General features: G+C 44.3%; 2 protein-coding genes across 3 annotated transcripts in view; both read right to left on the bottom strand.

Annotated features, from left to right (window-relative positions):
- CIP2A (cellular inhibitor of PP2A) overlaps positions 1-1113 on the bottom strand; it is a 30582-nt gene extending 29469 nt beyond the window's left edge. Inside the window, exon 1 of one of the 2 annotated variants that reach the window (XM_052794011.1) lies at positions 860-1113. In XM_052794011.1, the coding sequence (XP_052649971.1) occupies positions 860-961 (102 nt within the window). In that variant the 5' untranslated portion in view covers positions 962-1113. The remainder of the gene's footprint in view (positions 1-859) is intronic. The other variant, XM_052794012.1, reaches the window with a different exon arrangement.
- A 2963-nt stretch (positions 1114-4076) lies between these two features.
- On the bottom strand, positions 4077-16121 carry SH2D1B (SH2 domain containing 1B). The gene is made up of 4 exons (XM_052794035.1): positions 15761-16121; positions 10384-10447; positions 7734-7902; positions 4077-5265 (listed from the first exon to the last, which is right to left on the bottom strand). The coding sequence occupies exons 1-4, from the start codon at positions 15892-15894 to the stop codon at positions 5228-5230; spliced, it is 405 nt and encodes a 134-aa protein (XP_052649995.1). The 5' UTR covers positions 15895-16121; the 3' UTR covers positions 4077-5227.
- Between the last annotated feature and the right edge of the window lie 1531 nt (positions 16122-17652).

Genomic DNA, 17652 nt, shown 5'->3' with positions numbered 1-17652 from the left:
CAGTGGATACAGAAGAGAAAGCTAAGCTGAATACTAACTCTTATATCAATGTTTTAGCAATTAAAAAAAAAAAATCTGTATTTGAAAAAGGTACCTTGCAGATTAAGCAATTCAGTCATTGTGTTAATTGCTCACCATACCAAGCGTGCCCACCACAAGCGTTGTACACAAGGGTCTACGTGGAGATCAGGGAAATGGACAGGCCTACCCCTTAGCAGCAAACACCTTTGATTACATATTGTATGAAATTAGCAAACTCCAGATACAAGATCAGTTCATCATTCAAACTCTGTTTTTAAGTTGTGATAATAAATGATCTTTCGGGGTCAGAATTTAGGGGATACTAAAAAAACAGAAGTCCCTCATAAGGCACACTATATGTTTAGCCTACGTGCATACGAACGTACTGTACACATATGTAAATACACACAACCGCCATAAGGCATTATAATAAAGGACATAGTCATAGTCCGGGGATATTGCTAAAAACTGAAAGGTTTCTTCTGTCCGGCGGCCCCCCTGGACCACCACCTCCCCCGGCAATCGATCACCGGGCGATTTTCCCCGTCTCCGGCCGCTGAGCCACGGGGCAGGCCGCGGGCCCGGCCCGGCCGGCGCCACGGGGCGCCTGCAGGCAACGGCGGGGGGAGCCGGCAGAGGCCCCGGCGGCTCCAGAGCCGGCGCTGCGGCCGCCCAGAGCGATGACGGGGGAGAGGAGCCAGCCGAGGCCGGGGCCCGAGAAGAGCCACCCGTGCGCCGAAGCCCGAGGGGACACCGCGGCCATCCCCACGTTCCCGGCCGCGCCGCCCCGCTCCGCTTCCACCGCGGCCCGGGGGCCCAGGACCGGCGCTGCTCTCACCTCCAGGCTGCGCTGCAGGAGCGCCGCGTTGGGCGGTGTCTTGGCAGCCCGGTACTGCGTGGCTGCCAGGAGCAGGGACTTCATGCAGCCCAAGGCGTCCATAGCGCCTCAGTCAGTCTCTCAGACGCGCGAGCCACAAACCCCACTCATATTTCCCGCCGCCGCCGCCATTTTGATGGCAGCGTCCACTGAAGGGGCGCGGCCGCCGACCCCGCGGGGCACGACGGGAGACGCAGCCTCCGCCATCTTGCTTCAAGGCGGGTGGAAGTGGGGAGGAGCTCCGGCGGGGTGTTCCTCCGTGGTCAGCCGCGGCGCGTTGGGGCTGGGGGAGCGGGGACTTCTCCTGTTTTGCTCCCTGAGGGAGCAGTAAGGGAAATCGAGGACGTGCAGCTGCTTGGGTGGGCGCCTCCGGCTTCAGGGCTGGCCTGCGGCCAAGGTGGTGCGGAAAGTTAGGGAATGAGGCTTTCTTCCCCCAGCTTTATATGCTGAGCATGGTGTCATACGGTCTGGATATCTATATCTATAGCCCTGTGGTCAGCTGTCCCAGCTGTGTCCCCTCCCAACCTCTTGTGCACCCCCAGCCTGCTCGCTGGTGGGGTGGGGTGAGTGAGAGAAGGGGAGTCAAAAGAATCTCAGCCGATACAGTAGATATAGGGGATGAAAGATGATGTTTGACGCTTACATTGTTGAAATTAGCTGAGGCAGAGACAGTTCCTGATAAGCAGGAGCTGGCCCCAAGAACCAGCCAAGATGGGCCTTACGGCTTGGCTGAATACCAAGAAACCACTGAGCCTGCGCAAGAAAAGAGGTTACTAGCGGTGATGGAGTCATCTATCTTCATTTCTGCGACCACCAGACGACCACCATAAAGAGGCACTGCGCAAGCGCAGTTGAGAGGAGACTATGGAAATGACCGCTCGGAACTCATTTTAATATGAAGCGGGGACAGGCTATGCATGTGTATAGGCGTATTGCAAAACCTGATGTATATGTAACACTTGATTGTATAAATTCAAGGCAAACTGCCCTTAAGGCGCGCACAACTTTGGTGGGACTACCGCCCGTGCTGCCCAGCGCTGAATGAACATACCTACTTTACAACCTCACTGATTGTGGAGTCTGTTTCTGCACGTCAGTGAGAAGCAGAAAAGGCCCTGACTCTGTGTAAGCACTGCTCAGCAGTAACGAAAACATCCCTGTGTTATCAACACTGCTTTCAACACAAATCCAAAACGTAGCCCCGTGCTAGCTACTATGAAAAAAATTAACTCTATCCCAGCCAAAACAGTAGCATGACGATGTAAACTCTCTCAAAACAGTCCCTACAATTTCATAGGTTAACGACTAATTGGTACAATAGTTGGGGAACGAGACTTTTCCTAAGAGGAGGTGTATGGGGTTGGGGCGTACTGAGCCTCCCAGCCCCCCCACCTCTGGAAGGCAGCCTCAGGCTCGGAGCTGCCGCAGGTTCCCACCTGCGCCCACAGCCCTGCTTTTCCTTGCTGCTGCCTTCCTTGTCCATGTCAGCCTTTCCCATGCCTTTGGTGTGGGGTTGAAGCCGGCCAGCAGCCAGGCGCCCATCCTGCCTGTGGCTCCCTGCTCTCTCCCATGAGAAGGGGAGAAAGAGGGCAAAAAGCCTCCCGGCTCAGGCTGGTGACACGTAAAGGAGGAAAGCCAAAGCTGCCCGTGCAGTGCTAGCCCCTGTGGCCCCACCGACGCGCCTCCCCCCCCACGCCCACGGGAGCCCGGCAGCTCGCGCCTCACGGCCCGCTCTGCTCCTCCGCCACACGGGCTCCAGCCTCTCGCCTCTCCTCCTCCTCCGTGTCTCCCGCCCTGCGCAGCCCCTCCTGCCCCCTCGCCTCCAGCTACAGCCGGGCAGGACCACCGCGGCCCCTCGCCTTCCTCGCCGCTTGCCTGCCCGCTGCTTCCCCTCCGGCAAATTTCCTTCTGCTGCCAGAGCAGAAGACCCTTGCTGCTGCTGCTGCTGCTGCTGCCAGGGACCTGCTCGGGGCCTCGCAGTGTCACCAAAATTTCACAACTGGCCCATGCCCACCCAGGAGAGAGGCTGGGATGGAAAGGGTAGCGTGGCAAGAGTAATTCTTTCTTCGTGGGCCTGCGGCACCCCGAATGTGGTTTTACATTTGGTTCTTATCCCTTTCGAGCCTTCAGATAACAAGATGTGACCCCTCACTGCTCAACCCACACGCGCACGCATACTCTGCTTTGGGATGTTGAAAGGTAGATGCTGGCGTGTGAAGCTTTTGAACATACTTTTTCAGAACCCATGCAGCGATTGTTTCCTAACGTATTAGGCCTGCGAAGATGTGCAGGAACATGTATATTAACCTCATTTTCTTATACTGTTAATGAATACATTTCTGTAAAGCACAGCTGAATATTGAACTCAATTCAATTGAAATTGAAACGTAGATTTCATTTCACTCTAGGTCCTTGCTTCCTCCTTTAAATCCTTGATCCTTCCAACGCACTTTGTGCTTCAGCTGACTGCCTCGGAGGTAGCGCCTGAGAAGTGACTGGAGCGTGGGCTTGGATGCACTCTCGGGTCTAGATGCAGCATCCAGAGCCGCAGCCGCCACGGTGCTGTAAATCTGATTCTAAAGCACAGCTGCCTGCCCTGCAGTGCTTTAACTGGAGCAACTGCCAGCTAAAAAGCACCACAGCCCAGCCCCTTGTCCCCATCAGCTGTGAGTAATAGTCTGTTCAGCCATCAGGAATCACCCAGTCAGGGTCATGAGGCACGGCCTGGGATTCCTTTGTCACTCGGCCTTTTCCTAAGGTTGAACATCAGTGCGACTGACTGAGCGTGTGGGGGACTGCTGAGACTCTCATTTCAGAAAAACTGTAGTGTTGTGTTCTGTTAAAGACCAGGCTGCTGGCATTGGGATGTCTCAGCACAGCAGCTGCTCAGTCTGATACATGTGATAACCAACTATCAGGCAGGCTGCTGAATTCTGCAAATAGACACACCAGTGTACGCAGTTCTACAGAGCAAGTGTTGTTTTTTTCCTCTCCAATAGTACCATCTTTCATGTACAACTACTTTCTTTCCGATTCATGATTTTTGGACACATACATATTTTTGGCAATGCCAGAGTTAATTAATATTCTTATTTTTTGTCTCCTTCATCCTAAAAGTACCAGTTGAGCCTGGCACCAAAACCTGTTAGCACTGTTAAAATTCATAAGTCCAAAGCACTGAAAGGTCTAAAAGTCCTTTAATAAATAGTGGTGTGAAAGAAACATAATAGAAAGAAATCTAACTAGTATTACCCATTAAAATGCATACATGATTTGTGAAAGATCTTAAACAAACACACAACCAATGTAAATGTTGTCCTTAAGATCACAAATGGAGAGGGAGTTGGTACTAGCGACTAGGAAAATCAGGACATACGTTCCAGTTCCGGCTTTGGCTGCTAGTTGCAGCCACCTTCAGAACAAAAGTATGTATTAAATATTTAAGATCAGGGCTAAGACTAAAGCAAATTCTTACATTAAAAAAATACCCAAAGCCATATTATAATACAGAGCTAATGGCAGTAGCAAATGAAATGTAGTAAGCATTCTCATATGTACAGTACCTATGAAAAAACCCAAATGTGTTCATACAGACATGCATGTAGAACTTGCACTCCTCTTGTAATCTACCAGAACCACTCATCAATATTAAAAGCATTCAAACCATTTTCATATTGCTGATTAATTATTTATGGCATGGATTTAACACAGCCTTTTTGTTTTAATTTAGATTATTCCAAACTACAGGATACTACTAGTATAGGTGAAATACTATCTACTTATCCAACAATGAGATAACATGAATCATGCACAAAATAAGAGTTCAGAGGTTTAACAGAGTTTAGAGGGTTTTATGCCTCATATGATGCCAATAGAATTTTTGTCGTGTATGGTTTTTATCAACACATATCAGTTCTGCCATAAACTACTGCTTTATGCACATTCATTTGTTGTATTTATATTGCTGCTTTCTAACAAATTGTTCATATTAACACTAGACATCTTGGACAGTTTGCTGACTAAAAAACCAAAATACACATACATGCATACAGATACCCTTCCCTGCCATAGGTATGTGTATGTGTATTTGTACATGTGTGTGTTAAAAAAATTAATTCTTTTATTGCTAAACAAAAATATATAGTAGCTTGTACTGGATCTACTAGGAGAAAATACAGCTGCTCTGACGTTCTGCAAAAGGAGAAGACTAATTCCAGAGGTACAGATCCACAGCAGAGAATGCTCAGCTGGCAGCTCTCCCCAGCTGATCCATTGTGCTGTGGCACAACCTGAAACAGCAGCTTCCCAAATCATCAGGTTGCAGATCCTTCAGGGTAAGACATCAATGTAATCACTGTCATCAATTTCTGTAAAGAAATCAATAAAAAAAAAAAAATGTCATTGCAAATGGCTCCTCTGAAAGCCCATGGTAAACAGGATGGCCTGTGGCTGTGTTGCTGGGCAGGTACCAGTAACTCAATTTAGTTTCTTAATAATCTCTCTCCTATTGCAGGGCCAATGTTTAGGCCCCGTGTCCTATGGACTGGGTCCTCCAAGGGCCCATATGAAGGCAGAGCCTGCATTGTCTTTTCTGAGCCAGCAAGCTCTGTTATGAAACAGTTGTATCCACATGAGACCCCTTCTTCCTGAGGAACAGTCAAATGTCAGAAATCATCCATACTTAGTAAATCAGATCAATAGCTGAGGTAGCTATGACTATAGCATAACACACCCTTTCTTCTCTAAATACCCAGCAGAGAAGCTCTCCTCCCAACTAAGGGAGGAGAGCCTGAAAAAACCCTTTCTCTCTTACACCTTGTCAGAATTACGATGTTTTTTGAGAAGCTGGGGAAAGGCTGAAATTGAATGCTTGGAACTCGGTCTCCACTATGGAAACCTACTGGTGTCGTCAAGCAGTCACCCTCAGATAAGCTGTTCCTAGGGTAGAAAACGACGTCCAGAAATGTCCAACAGCCAGTATCGTGACCCAGTCCCTTGAGGTGTTCCACTGGTCACACTGGAGCGCTCAGTCCTATATGTGCTGCAAAGCCAGCTGCCGGTGCAACACAAGGGACTGGGCCAGAAAACTATGGTGCTTGCTTTAGGAAGCACTGTGGTGTTTTACGTGGTGCCTGCATTTCAGAGAGATATCCATCATGACATTAACCTAAGCTCCCCCTGTGAGCATGTAATAAAGCAGTCTGAGGTAGAAGTTTGGAATGCTGTATAAGTGAAATTTAAATTAAAATTGAACAGCAACAATTCCAAAGTAATTTGATTGTTTCTAAAAGCCTCCAGTTTTATGGACAACCACAAACATTTTGATAGTGAAATGAAAGGGTTTGTTTTCCTCCCTGTGAGTCCAAACCAGGACATTGTGCATCTTCTAGAAAAGTTCATGTTGCAGGACCAGGCAATAAAATATGTATTAGACCTGATTTTTCCTAAAAATATATCCATGCTACTGCAGTATTTTCCATCTCCCTGGAGCAGCAATGACAAGATACCATAAAAACATTTTTAGAGCAAATGTGGCATATCTGCCTTAGTGATAATGTAATGTTGGAGACACTGGAAATGTCTCTATGCTACTGTTTCTCGTAGCAAGGTTGTTGCTGCACTGGCCCCTAAAAATGCAGCTTAGTGCATGCAGTGGTAGGGAGAGCTCACCCCTTCCTATCCTGTCTGCTTGACACAGGGAGCGCCAGAGCTGTTGTACTGTTGTTGCGTGCAAAAAACCAGCATCTGTCGTACTGACAGGAGGTATGACTGCAGCACAGAGAGGCTGGCCCACACGGCTGCATTTGAGCTAGCGTTAGTCGTGAGATATAAATCACACAGAAGATTGGATACTCCAAGATTTTTTTCCTTTACGGTAACTGTACTTAATTAAAGGATTTCCCTTGCTCACATGTGCTCTCACTGTGGCTCTCCTTATGCTTAGTCAGAGGACCTAGAAGAATTTCAAGGTTATTTTGCAGCCTGTGACCTGATAGGTACTGCAGCTGAGCATTGTACAGCAGTAACATGAAGAATGGCTTCCAAAAGTGTGTGAGGGGTGCTGGCAAGTCACCAATAGTATCTCTGTTCATCCTCCCCAAAACAAGGAGGTAAAGATGACATGGGACTATAAAACATGGTCTACCACTTTGTGAAAACCTCCATCTTTATTGTATCCTTTTGCATAATATTTGTCAGGTAGAAACCTCTTATCCTTATTTTATTCCTGGGACTTGTGAGCATAAATTAGCAGAAGAACGACCAGAGACTGAACTCTCTGGTCCCAAAGCTGTGATCCTGAGTGCAAGGCTATATGCTTCTTATTTTCAACTTACTAACTTAAAAAATTAGTCATGTTTTAATACAAATGACAACAAACCAGAAGCTGGCTGGCTTCCCCAGCATCTCAAAACCAACTAAGTTAGATTTTGGTATAAAAATAGCTTTCAACTTGGATGATGAAGGTAAAGGACAGCCTCAACTCCCAGTGAAGTGCAGGGGCCTGGCAGCTTGGTAGAACCACATTGGGTAAAACTGATCCTCAGCCTTCCCTAGCCCAGAAGCATCAACACCCATGCAGGAGCAAGCTGTGGGCAACGTCATGCTTTGCCTTCTGTATCTCTTGCAATTTTAACTTGTTAATTTGTAGTGGATACGGGTATGTAACCTGTGAGCTGGGAATAACTGTTTTCCAGTGAACATAAGAGAAGGAAAGATGTTGAACTTCTGTTCGTGTGAGTTGGTCTCACAGGACACATAGCAACTATTCACCACAAACCTGTCCATGCAGTCATCTTAAAAAAAAATACCACAAAGACAGAGCTAAATTTCTCACCATCATAAATTTCATTCTTTCCTGACTTGAAACTCTGGCTTCTTTGTGAGGCCTTTTGTTTCTTTACTGGGTAGCGGAGGTTTGTTATTAGTCCTTGGTCTGGCTTTTGATAATTGTATATTAAGTCCTTTAATGTTCTGAAGATCTTGGCTGGAACACCTTCAGAAGTCTGCAAGGAAAGGAAAATAAAGTTTACTTGCAACTGCCTTTCACATAGAGTCCCCTAAATGAAAGGAACAATAGGGTGTGTCTTGTTTACCAAGGAGCTGTTTTGTAAACAGAATTGGTGACAGAATATTGTACTATCCTTAAGACACTAAGGACACTTGTTTGGTGGCGTGGTTATGGCATTAACTATAACTTCCCTCACCATCTTTTTTTTGAAAAAAGAACATCAGTTTAAAATATTGGCTCAGATGTTTTCTGCAGAAAACCACTACAACAGAGTGTCAAAGAGTGACAGCATTACAGACTTCCCTCTGGTCTTAGAGCACAAGTTTAGGGGCAACCTATTTAGTTCTCATTTAAAATGTTGTATTTAAACAACTACGTGACAAGCAGATGTTTTACAAAACATCAGCATTGTCAAGCAAAGGACGTGTGCAGAGGCAGCGGACATGTCTGATGATCCATATGGAAGTCCCCAGCACAAGCTTTCGCTTTTAGGCAGGAATTTATTATTTGTCCAGCTTTGTGACTTGCTTTGGAGACCCCTGAGGCCAAACACAGAGGAGGGCACTCCTAAGCAGGGGAACAGCATTCTCACAAACTGCTTTTTAACGTGTGGGTTCATACAGCTGGACTGAACTGCTTCTGCAGCACAGCCCCCCTGTGATCTGTACAGAAACTTTGCAATGCTGGTGACTTCGGGACAGTGACAGACAGTAAGCACATTAATCAGCTCTAATCACAGTGAGGGTCCTACTACTGGTCATTAAAAGTGAATGGATCTTTGGTGTCACTTAATTTGCTATCTAACAATGAAACATGTCTTTATTTTCTTTGTTTATCTGCATCCTTTATCTTCCTTTCAGCTCTGTATGAACTGCGTGCCACTGCCTCTGTGTACTGGGTCTGGCTGGGATGGAATTAACTTTCTTCATAGCGGCCCGTATAGTGCTGCGTTTCGAATTTGTGACTAAACCAGTGTTGATAACACACCCGTGTTTTGGCTGTTGCTGAACAGTGCTCACACAGCCTCGAGGCTGTTTCTTTTTCGCACTCTGCTCCCCCAGTGAGTAGGCTGGGGGTGCACAAGACGCTGGGAGGGGACACAGCAGGACAGGGGACCTGAATTGACCAAAGGGCTATCCCATCCCGTGTGACACTGTGCTCCGCAATAAAAGCTCAGGGAAAGTAGGGGTGTTCATGGTTATGGCATTTGTCTTCTCAAGTAACCGTTACGTGTGCTGAGGCCCTGCTTTCCAGGAGGTGGCTAAACATCTGCCTCCCGATGGAAAGTGGTGACTAGACTCCTTCTTTGCTTTGCTTGCATGCACAACTTTGCTTCACCTATTAAACTGCCTTTTATCTTGATCCAGGAGTTTCCTCATTTTTGCTCTTCATGTTCTTTTCCCCCCCTACCCTGTCCCACTAAGCCAGGGAGGGAGTGAGCAGCTGTGTGGCTGCTTAGCTGCTGGTCGGGGTCAACCTACTGCACTCTAGAAAGTTCATGGCTGAATCTGGCCCTTAAAAAAACCCAAACAATCTCCCCTCCACCATCAATATATTATTTCAGTCTATTAATTTAGTAAGCCAAAACAATCTGACTTAAAAATCTGAAGAACAGAACTCTTCTTTCACTTTCTTGGCAAAACCTTGTAAGGAAAATTGGGTTTGAAAACTCTAAAAGTGTTTGAGTTATTATCTGCTGATAGGCATGACAGCAAACCCCAGTAGAGTGGCTATAGTCCAAAATAGATTATTTTTTGTCAACAAACCATTCTTCTTCACGGGAAATTGTGCCTTTCATACTCAGTCCAAACCACTAATAAGCAAGAAATTACCAGCATATGAGAGCTTGGTGTGTCCTTTATGGAGTGAGTTCCTCATTCCACTTAAATGCTACTTAATTGCTGGCAGTCCTGTTGGTTGTCCTACTACAAGCAGAGTGAGCCAGCTTTCTATGTGTCCTCTCATCTTGCTTAGGGATTTGATTCATGCAGTCTGCTTTTATGCTTGTTCAAGCAATGAGCAGCATTATCTGGGGTCATCACTTCAGGTACCTCAGAATCACACAGAATTATAGATAGGTCTCTCTAAATCAAAAAGATCATTGCAATATTCCAAATCCCTACAAGATGCTGGGTGCAATGGCAGAGCTTTCAAATAGAAAAAGCTAATTAGGAACAAGAACAAGTAACGAAAGTGATAGATTTTTCTTTAATGCTATCAAAAAGAAATGGTCAAATTGGAAAGCAGCTGGTCAACAAATAACAGATCCACTTAGGTTATAAGGGAATTCTACAAAGATAATAGCTACTGAGCTCATATGTAATAATGAGCGTAACATTAAAAGGTCAAGAATTGAGTAGAGAAGAAAGCAAACTTGGAAATATTTTCCAAGGTAATGTGTTCATGTATATTAATTTTTTTAATCAGGACAATGATCTTTAGTGGAATCTTTACAGATGAAATGAGAATTACTCACCTGTATTCTGAAATATCCTTGGTGTTCCCTGAAGATACGGTAAGTGTAGATGAGGTCTTCAAAGCTGTGAAAAACATTGTTGTACACATTATGCTTTTTATCAACTGTCAGACCACTGCAACTTGCTTAGACTGCTACAGCTGATCTTGCCAGCCAACTTTTGGGTTTGTTTGTTTGCTTGTATCTTAAAGTAAACTGCAATACAATGAAAGACGAAAAACAAAGAAACAAATCTAAAGGAATGCCTGATGTTAAATAGCATCATATGTGTGTATATATATATATATATATGCACTCACTTTTCCATTTGATTCATATATCGGAGCTTTCAAAATACTGGTAGTTCTCCAAGTCATATGTTTAACTGTCTGTTAGCCAAAATTAGTCATGCATGTTGTTTTATTAAGCCTCAGAAATCCAAATATTACTTTATCATGCCTTGCCAATTCAGATCTGCCCCCCTGTACATCGCTATGCAGATCAGTTTGATTTTGCACCAAATTTATGGCACTTTTTTTTGCCCTGCAGAGTTAGGCCACATATGGTAAATGTAGCTAAGAGTGCTGTGTTCAGTCTGTAGTCACTGCACTTTGCTTAGCATAGATCTTGATAAAGCATGTCCAGCTAGCTCATCTCCACATCATCTAACTGCCCGAGCTTTCCTCCAGCTTCTTAGGTGCATTTCCTACTACAGCTACAATAAAATAGATCCGGTAAGCCAAAGCAGTGAAAATGCTTCAAGTTTATACATCCAGAAAGGGCTGGATGTCACGGAGAATTTGTATGACTTGTTCTGAGGCAGTAAAACACAAAATAGACCCCAGAATTCCACTGCAGGTGCCAGGTAAGAGATGAGTCCTTGCTTCCGCGGGGTGCCTAACTCCTTGCTCACCACCAGCAGAATTGCTTCATGGCACTAGAAACCACTTTACGCAAATGTCAACATGAGAATAAACTGCAAGAAAAGGGCTGGCACGCATGTCATCGAGAACTGCAGTATCTCTGTCAGCAGTGAGGAGAAGGGGAGCCGTGGCCTGGTCAACTCTCAGACTTTACACCGTGTTGGACTAATGATCAGACCACCTTTTCACAATGGAAATACAGTGCTAATATCCACCTGTCCTTCAAAAATGAAGCTATAAGGAAGACCTAAATAGCTACAAAGACAAAAGTGAGGTGCCCTTCTTTCCCTGAAGTCATACTCTAGGAGAAAATGGGCTGGCCTCCAAGTAATTATCGCATCCACAAGAGAAGCAGTCACCTTTCAGAAGATTGATCTACAGCTGAGAACAAGGATGAGAGATGCACCTGGGTTATGACACAAGACTGCAGTGCTGTATGAAAACAAGCACACTGGCATGGAGTGATGCTCTGAAAGACTGTCTTTGCGAATGTCTTCTATCATATTGATAGAAGTTGGGAAGGATGTGAAGGGAGAGAGAGAGAGAAAGAAAACCATATTAAGCTAAGTAGTGGTAAAGAATGATTTGTAGAAAACTTGCAGTCACCTTTTGCTTGAGATCTGCTGGCATTTCTCTGAAGAAGAGAACAGGCAAGGAGGTTGCCACAGCATACACAGGAGTGTGAAACTGCAGAATGATTTTCATGTAATCTGCTTTCCTTGTGGGAGCCTTCAGGTAGTTGCAGCACCACAAATTCATACTGTTATTCCCCCCACGCTGCCCCACACAATGACCCCTTGAGCTGTCTGTACCTTCATGTATTCCAGATGTGATCATGTACCAGTCTACTTCAACCTAGAATATTTTTTATTTGACCAGAGTATAGCTAGAAATATGTATGATACTGGACATATACTGAAGAGCATGTATGATATTAGGGACTTAACAGTGGGCTGAGTCTCTGACCGCTGCTGCTGAAAGTGGACATTGTGGTGGAAGGAAGAGACACCATATTTTTAACAAAGCACGAGACTGGATATGTCTGCAAACAGCAGGTAGTATTAAAGACATGAGAAATTGTGCAGTAAAATTGAATGGGACAGAGAGAGAAAAGCAAAACAAGAAGGAGCCTAGAGTTTGCAAAATGAGAGAACGTTTCATATCTTGCAATGTACTCTAACCAGGGATTTCAAAGAACTTATGAACTACACCTAACACAGGCCTTTATATAAAGAGTAATTTGATTCCACAGACATCCCATCCTCTCATCTATCTTCTTATCCTCCTCACGTGTGATACCTCCCTAAACTTCATTTTGCAGTTGTATCACAATAAGGTTGTTGAATTCATGGAGAGATGTTAACTGAAAATGGCCTCCAGTCACCAGCACGCAGAAAATGACTGCACAGGTCCTACTTCTAAGAAAATTATTCTTCCTTTGTGTTTCCCAGGGTTTTAGTTAATATTATTTTTAATAATATGCAGGAGTTTGAACACTCAGGCTACTGATGGCTTTGGATATATTTTGTCAACAGAAATAAAAGCTTTATCAAATACCACAATGACAGCTATTCAGAAGATGAACTGGAGATCATGACCATGATCAAAAAAGGCAGTAAAGTTGCAAAGAAATATACACCACAAATAAATGGAGGGGGGAGAGGTAATATCTGAAAACAAGTTCTTTTAACTGGTATGCATGTTGATCAGAAGGACTTCAGCTGTAGCTACGTGAATTGAGCTGTCATGACAGGGAGAATCTTAGGGTGAAAACCTAGCTCAGGGAACTTGTGCATAAATGAATAGTCACTCTAGAAATAAACTATTTTGTTCTGTAAAAAAAGTTACTATGGACTGACATCAGGATAAGAGTTCCAGTTAGAACAGATTTACTTTAATTCAAAGAGTTGCATCACAGGGATACACCTTTTGGTTTTTTCCTCCTTGAGATACCTGTGGAAATTCACATGTTCGTGGCTCAAGAGTATTTTATAAATGTAGGTGTTCATTGTTTAAACATAGACATAGAAGTGAGGAAAAAAAAAAAAAGCAACAGAAACTGATCATTTTTGAAACTTGCTCTCTACTGATCATCTAAATTTTGAAGGGTTACTGCCTGGATATTTTTTGGCTCCTGCAATTTTTACTAAATAAACATAAAACTACCATTAAAATGGAAACTTCTGTTTCCACATTAACCACTAAATGCTTACCAACAACTGCATATGGTACAAATTAATAAAGTGCCTGGTCTGCGCACAGGGCAGATCCAGTGGCAGAAAAGCAGGGTGAGAGGAGCTTTTTTTTTGGAGAATGACATGTTTAACCATAAGAAGAACAGCAGCAAGAGCAGTAGGTCTGGACTGAGGCACTGTCAGAGACCTGGGACAGCTTTGGATGAAAGCGGCAGTGTGCAGTGCAGGAAGACATATCAGCAGAGCTGTGTACCATGCCTGATTAGAGAAGAGATGCTTTTGAACTGGTCCCACCATTCTGACTCCCAGATTCTCCATGGGAGTGCCCTCCCCTCTGATACCCCAATCAGCAGAGGACAAAAAAAAGTTGGTTGTTTTCTGTAGCAAGTGGATCAGTATCTGCCCATGGATCAGCTAATTTGAGAGGTGTGCATCAGTTTGTGCATCAACCATGTTAGGTGCTAAGCAATGTTTTAAGCTGCAATTCTAATCCAAAACTTGTCTTGAAACAGCGCTGAGAGTTTCAGTGTTGATTGCTTCCAGTTTTAGGACAGCTTTCCTCTGCCTAGTCAATCCCTGACAGACAGTCCACTCTCTGAGGCAATTCTGAGCCAATACACTATTACTGTCCCATTTGCTATTGGAAGACAACCCTTGCTTTCACCTCTGCAAGCCAGTGTCTCTTATACAATTGCTGCCACCCCTACAGTTTAACTATTACGTTTGTTAATGCATGAGTTAAAGTCAAATACACTAAACACTAAAGTTTTTAACAGTTTTTAACACCAAAACCCCACAGAGGCTAGCTGGAAGTCACACGCTTTTTCATATGCCTGCCCAGAACACTGTCAACAGACAAAAGCACGTCTGCAAGGTATCACAAGGTAAATCTGCTTTGCCCTTAAAATACAAAAAAAAAAACAAAACAAAAAGAAAGGGAAAGCAACTGTGTTAGTGTGGCACCAAGCTTAAACTTTACATGAGCTTGCATCTGCCCACAACGTACTCTGTAGAAGTGCCCTCTGTTACATCAGTAGTTCAAACTCCCTGTGCACACCTAAGCAGACCTTTACTTTCTCATCTGCCTCTACCACATGAGATCTCAACAGCCATCTTCCCATGTCAGGGACTAATATTGTCATTCTTCCTCTGTGCCAGGATCCCCATTTGTCCCTTCTGACAGTGTACACCCTTTCCCTCCCATGCTCCCTGCCCTCCCCGCACCCCCTACGTTCTCTCCTTCCACACCATACCGAAAGCAGGTTCCCACAGCTCCCTCCCCGAGGGCACTATTTGTCCAGCACTTACCATTTCTCTTCTCCTTACTCTGTCATGTCACAGACCTCCTTTCTTCTACCCACCAACCCCATAGTACTCCATTTCCCTCTCCCTTTTTCTCCCTTCTCCTTTGATTTTTTTCAGAAGAAATGCATTTTTGATTATTAATAAAAATATTTTCTGATATTTTTGAATTAATTAGATGTGGTGTTCAAATTTTTTCATGTCACACTCAAACACATCCTCAAGGAGAGTGTAAAGCCTCATAGGGTCAAAGAAAGAAAGACTCAGAGTTACTAATTTATAAACTTTGAACACATTAGGAACAGATCAATTATATATGAAAAGTGTAAAACAGGCTTCTTGAAAGGGTAATAAAAGTGCTATTCCCTACAGGAAAAGAAAATAGTAAAATTTTAATCGTAGAAATTCAAGTTAAGGACTAGAAGGAGCACTTTTCTATGCCCGTCTTGTTCATGGACTTGTCATATGAATTCAAAGAGGGCATTATATCTTTCTGTCTCAGCTTATGTTCCTACATCAGAGAACATTCCTTTGAAGCACAAGGCTAAGCTTTCACCAGATAGAAAGCCTACGAAGAAGGAACTGTTTTGCAACCTACCGTGAGACTTTTCAGTGTCTCAGCAGTGCTAAAATGCTATTTACTCATCATTACAGAGGCAGTAACTTTGAGTAAGGTTCTTACCATGTTTTGGCAGGCTAAGCTATTTTCTCTGGACTCCCTTTATTGTCTGCAGAGAGAGACCAGCGTTGGCAGATTCCAGTTCATCTGTCCTCTGTTGTATAAAATGCCTTTTGCAAATGCCACCCTCTCACCACTCACTATAAAGGAAGCCTAAGGCAACCAGCGTTACTTCAATACATAGACAAACCCTCGGAGCCTGTTAATATTAGGGAAGAACTATTAATGTTAGAGAAGATGAACACTTGTCTTTGGATCTATCTGAAAACTTGTTAAAAAAATAGTATTAGAGTACTTACAAAACACAGAGACACAAGGCTCCTTCCACGCTTTCACTCTCTCGTATTAAATAGCTACCATTCTTTCCATTCTTGCTCAGCAGTTCTTCACAGGTTCTTCTTGTTATCTTTCCATGAAAAAATGGGAACTCCATGGACAAAAGAAAACAAGGTCTCTCACCTTTCGAAGCAATTCCAGAGAAAGTCAGAAGCCTGGCATTAAAAGAAGACTTATTCCAAATGCAGCTGTCTGCAGACAACTGAAATTGGAGGTGCTAAGTACATACACGAGTTCAACTGTGTTGTTATTGCTGACCTCGTAGTGAAGGTGGTCACCAGCCTGTGCTGATGAATGCAGTGAAGGCAGGAAATGGAAAATGGTTTGTCTACACTGGTCACAGTCCACATCAGAAGGGAAGAGTCTTTGTCACATTCTGTCAGCAGACCTTTGAGTTGTGTATCACACTTCCAACCTATGCAACAGCTAAGCTGACACCTAAGTTTAGTTATAATTTTAAGTTAACTTTTGTGTTTAAAGTGGCTCAAAGCCCTGCAAATAGAGTTCTTGCTCATCATTTTGAAAAATGCTGCTTGGTTGGATTCCTTTCCTTGCCACGCTTGCCTTCTAAGACAGTTGTTTGGTTTTTGTTGTGGGGGTTTTTTTTTTCCTTCTTTCTTTTTTTCCCTTTTTTTACTTGATTTTTCAAGTTTTGGTGAAAGTTAGTAATATTTGAGAATGACATTTTTCAAAACAGAACATTCTCCCCCTTTCTCTCCTATTTTTAAAGTATAGCTATTTTATCAAGAAGTTCTGCCGTCTCTGTGCCATGATTTAGGAAATGCGGCAGGAAGGACAAGGGGTTCAGACAGTGCCTTTTGCCACCCCTGGGAAGCTGCTGTCAGTTCAAGAAGGACAGGGTACAACCACGTGTAGAGCTGCTGCTCCCTGATGAAGGAAATGCTGTCCAGCTCCACCGGAGATGCTCTCCCAGGCATTTTGTACTTTCCCTGCTGGAAGCCAAGGACCAGGGGAGGAGCACAGAGACCTGGAGAAGCAGGAGACAAGAATTAGTCTGGGCAGTGTTTGTGAGGAAAAGCAGATTGAGGGAGGACATAAAGATGTGGGGGAAGCAGTGATTCAGATGACAAGAATGGCAGGAGAGACAGCGTCCTCAAAGGAGGGGAGAAGGATCTGGGACCCCTGTAATACAGCCCGGTCTTGAGATCAAAATGGAATCCAGATACACGGGTGTTGGCACTGGCAAGGGTCTTCCTGATTTCAAAACATGCTGTTTCCACATTTACCTCCCAGCTCTGACACCTGGGGCCAACTCTTTCTGAACTATGAAGTCCTCGTGATGTGTCATGATTTCCCTGTTGCTAAGCTGTGCCAGTGACCCCCTTGCCCCGAGGCAGTGACCCCTCCAATTTCAGTTCAAGGTGGTAACACCTGGCACCACAACTGCCACTTACCCCATTAGTACCGGTGACATTGGACCTGTGTGGCGCAATTCCAGGATCCACCTTGCTGATGATCCACACAGAAGACAAGGGAATGCCAAAAGATGACATTCTGATATTTCCCCCTTCTTTTTCACAAATCCTCCCCCATTTCACAAAACTCCAAGAAACTTGTGATGGCGAGTACTGGACAGTTGGGATATGCCAGAGTTACAGCATGCTGCTGGCGAAACTTCAGTTCTCTCCGCTTTGTGCAAATGGAGTATGATAAAGGATGAGGTGTGATGGTGGGGTTGGTCAATTATATGACTTTATTATTTTTCTGTGTGTCATCTGCCTCACTAAAGCCATAGATTGGGCTGTGCTACAGGAGTAAGTCAGGACTGTGTAGAGGAGGAGGAAATTATCTATAGGAACTCTTGTTTTTTTTGTTCAAAATGAATAGGTGAATT

This window comes from Harpia harpyja, chromosome 8, assembly GCF_026419915.1.
Source record: "Harpia harpyja isolate bHarHar1 chromosome 8, bHarHar1 primary haplotype, whole genome shotgun sequence".
NCBI classification, from domain to species: Eukaryota; Metazoa; Chordata; class Aves; order Accipitriformes; family Accipitridae; genus Harpia; species Harpia harpyja.
Note: the sequence above shows the minus strand (reverse complement) of the source record. Positions and strands in the feature narration are given on the sequence as shown.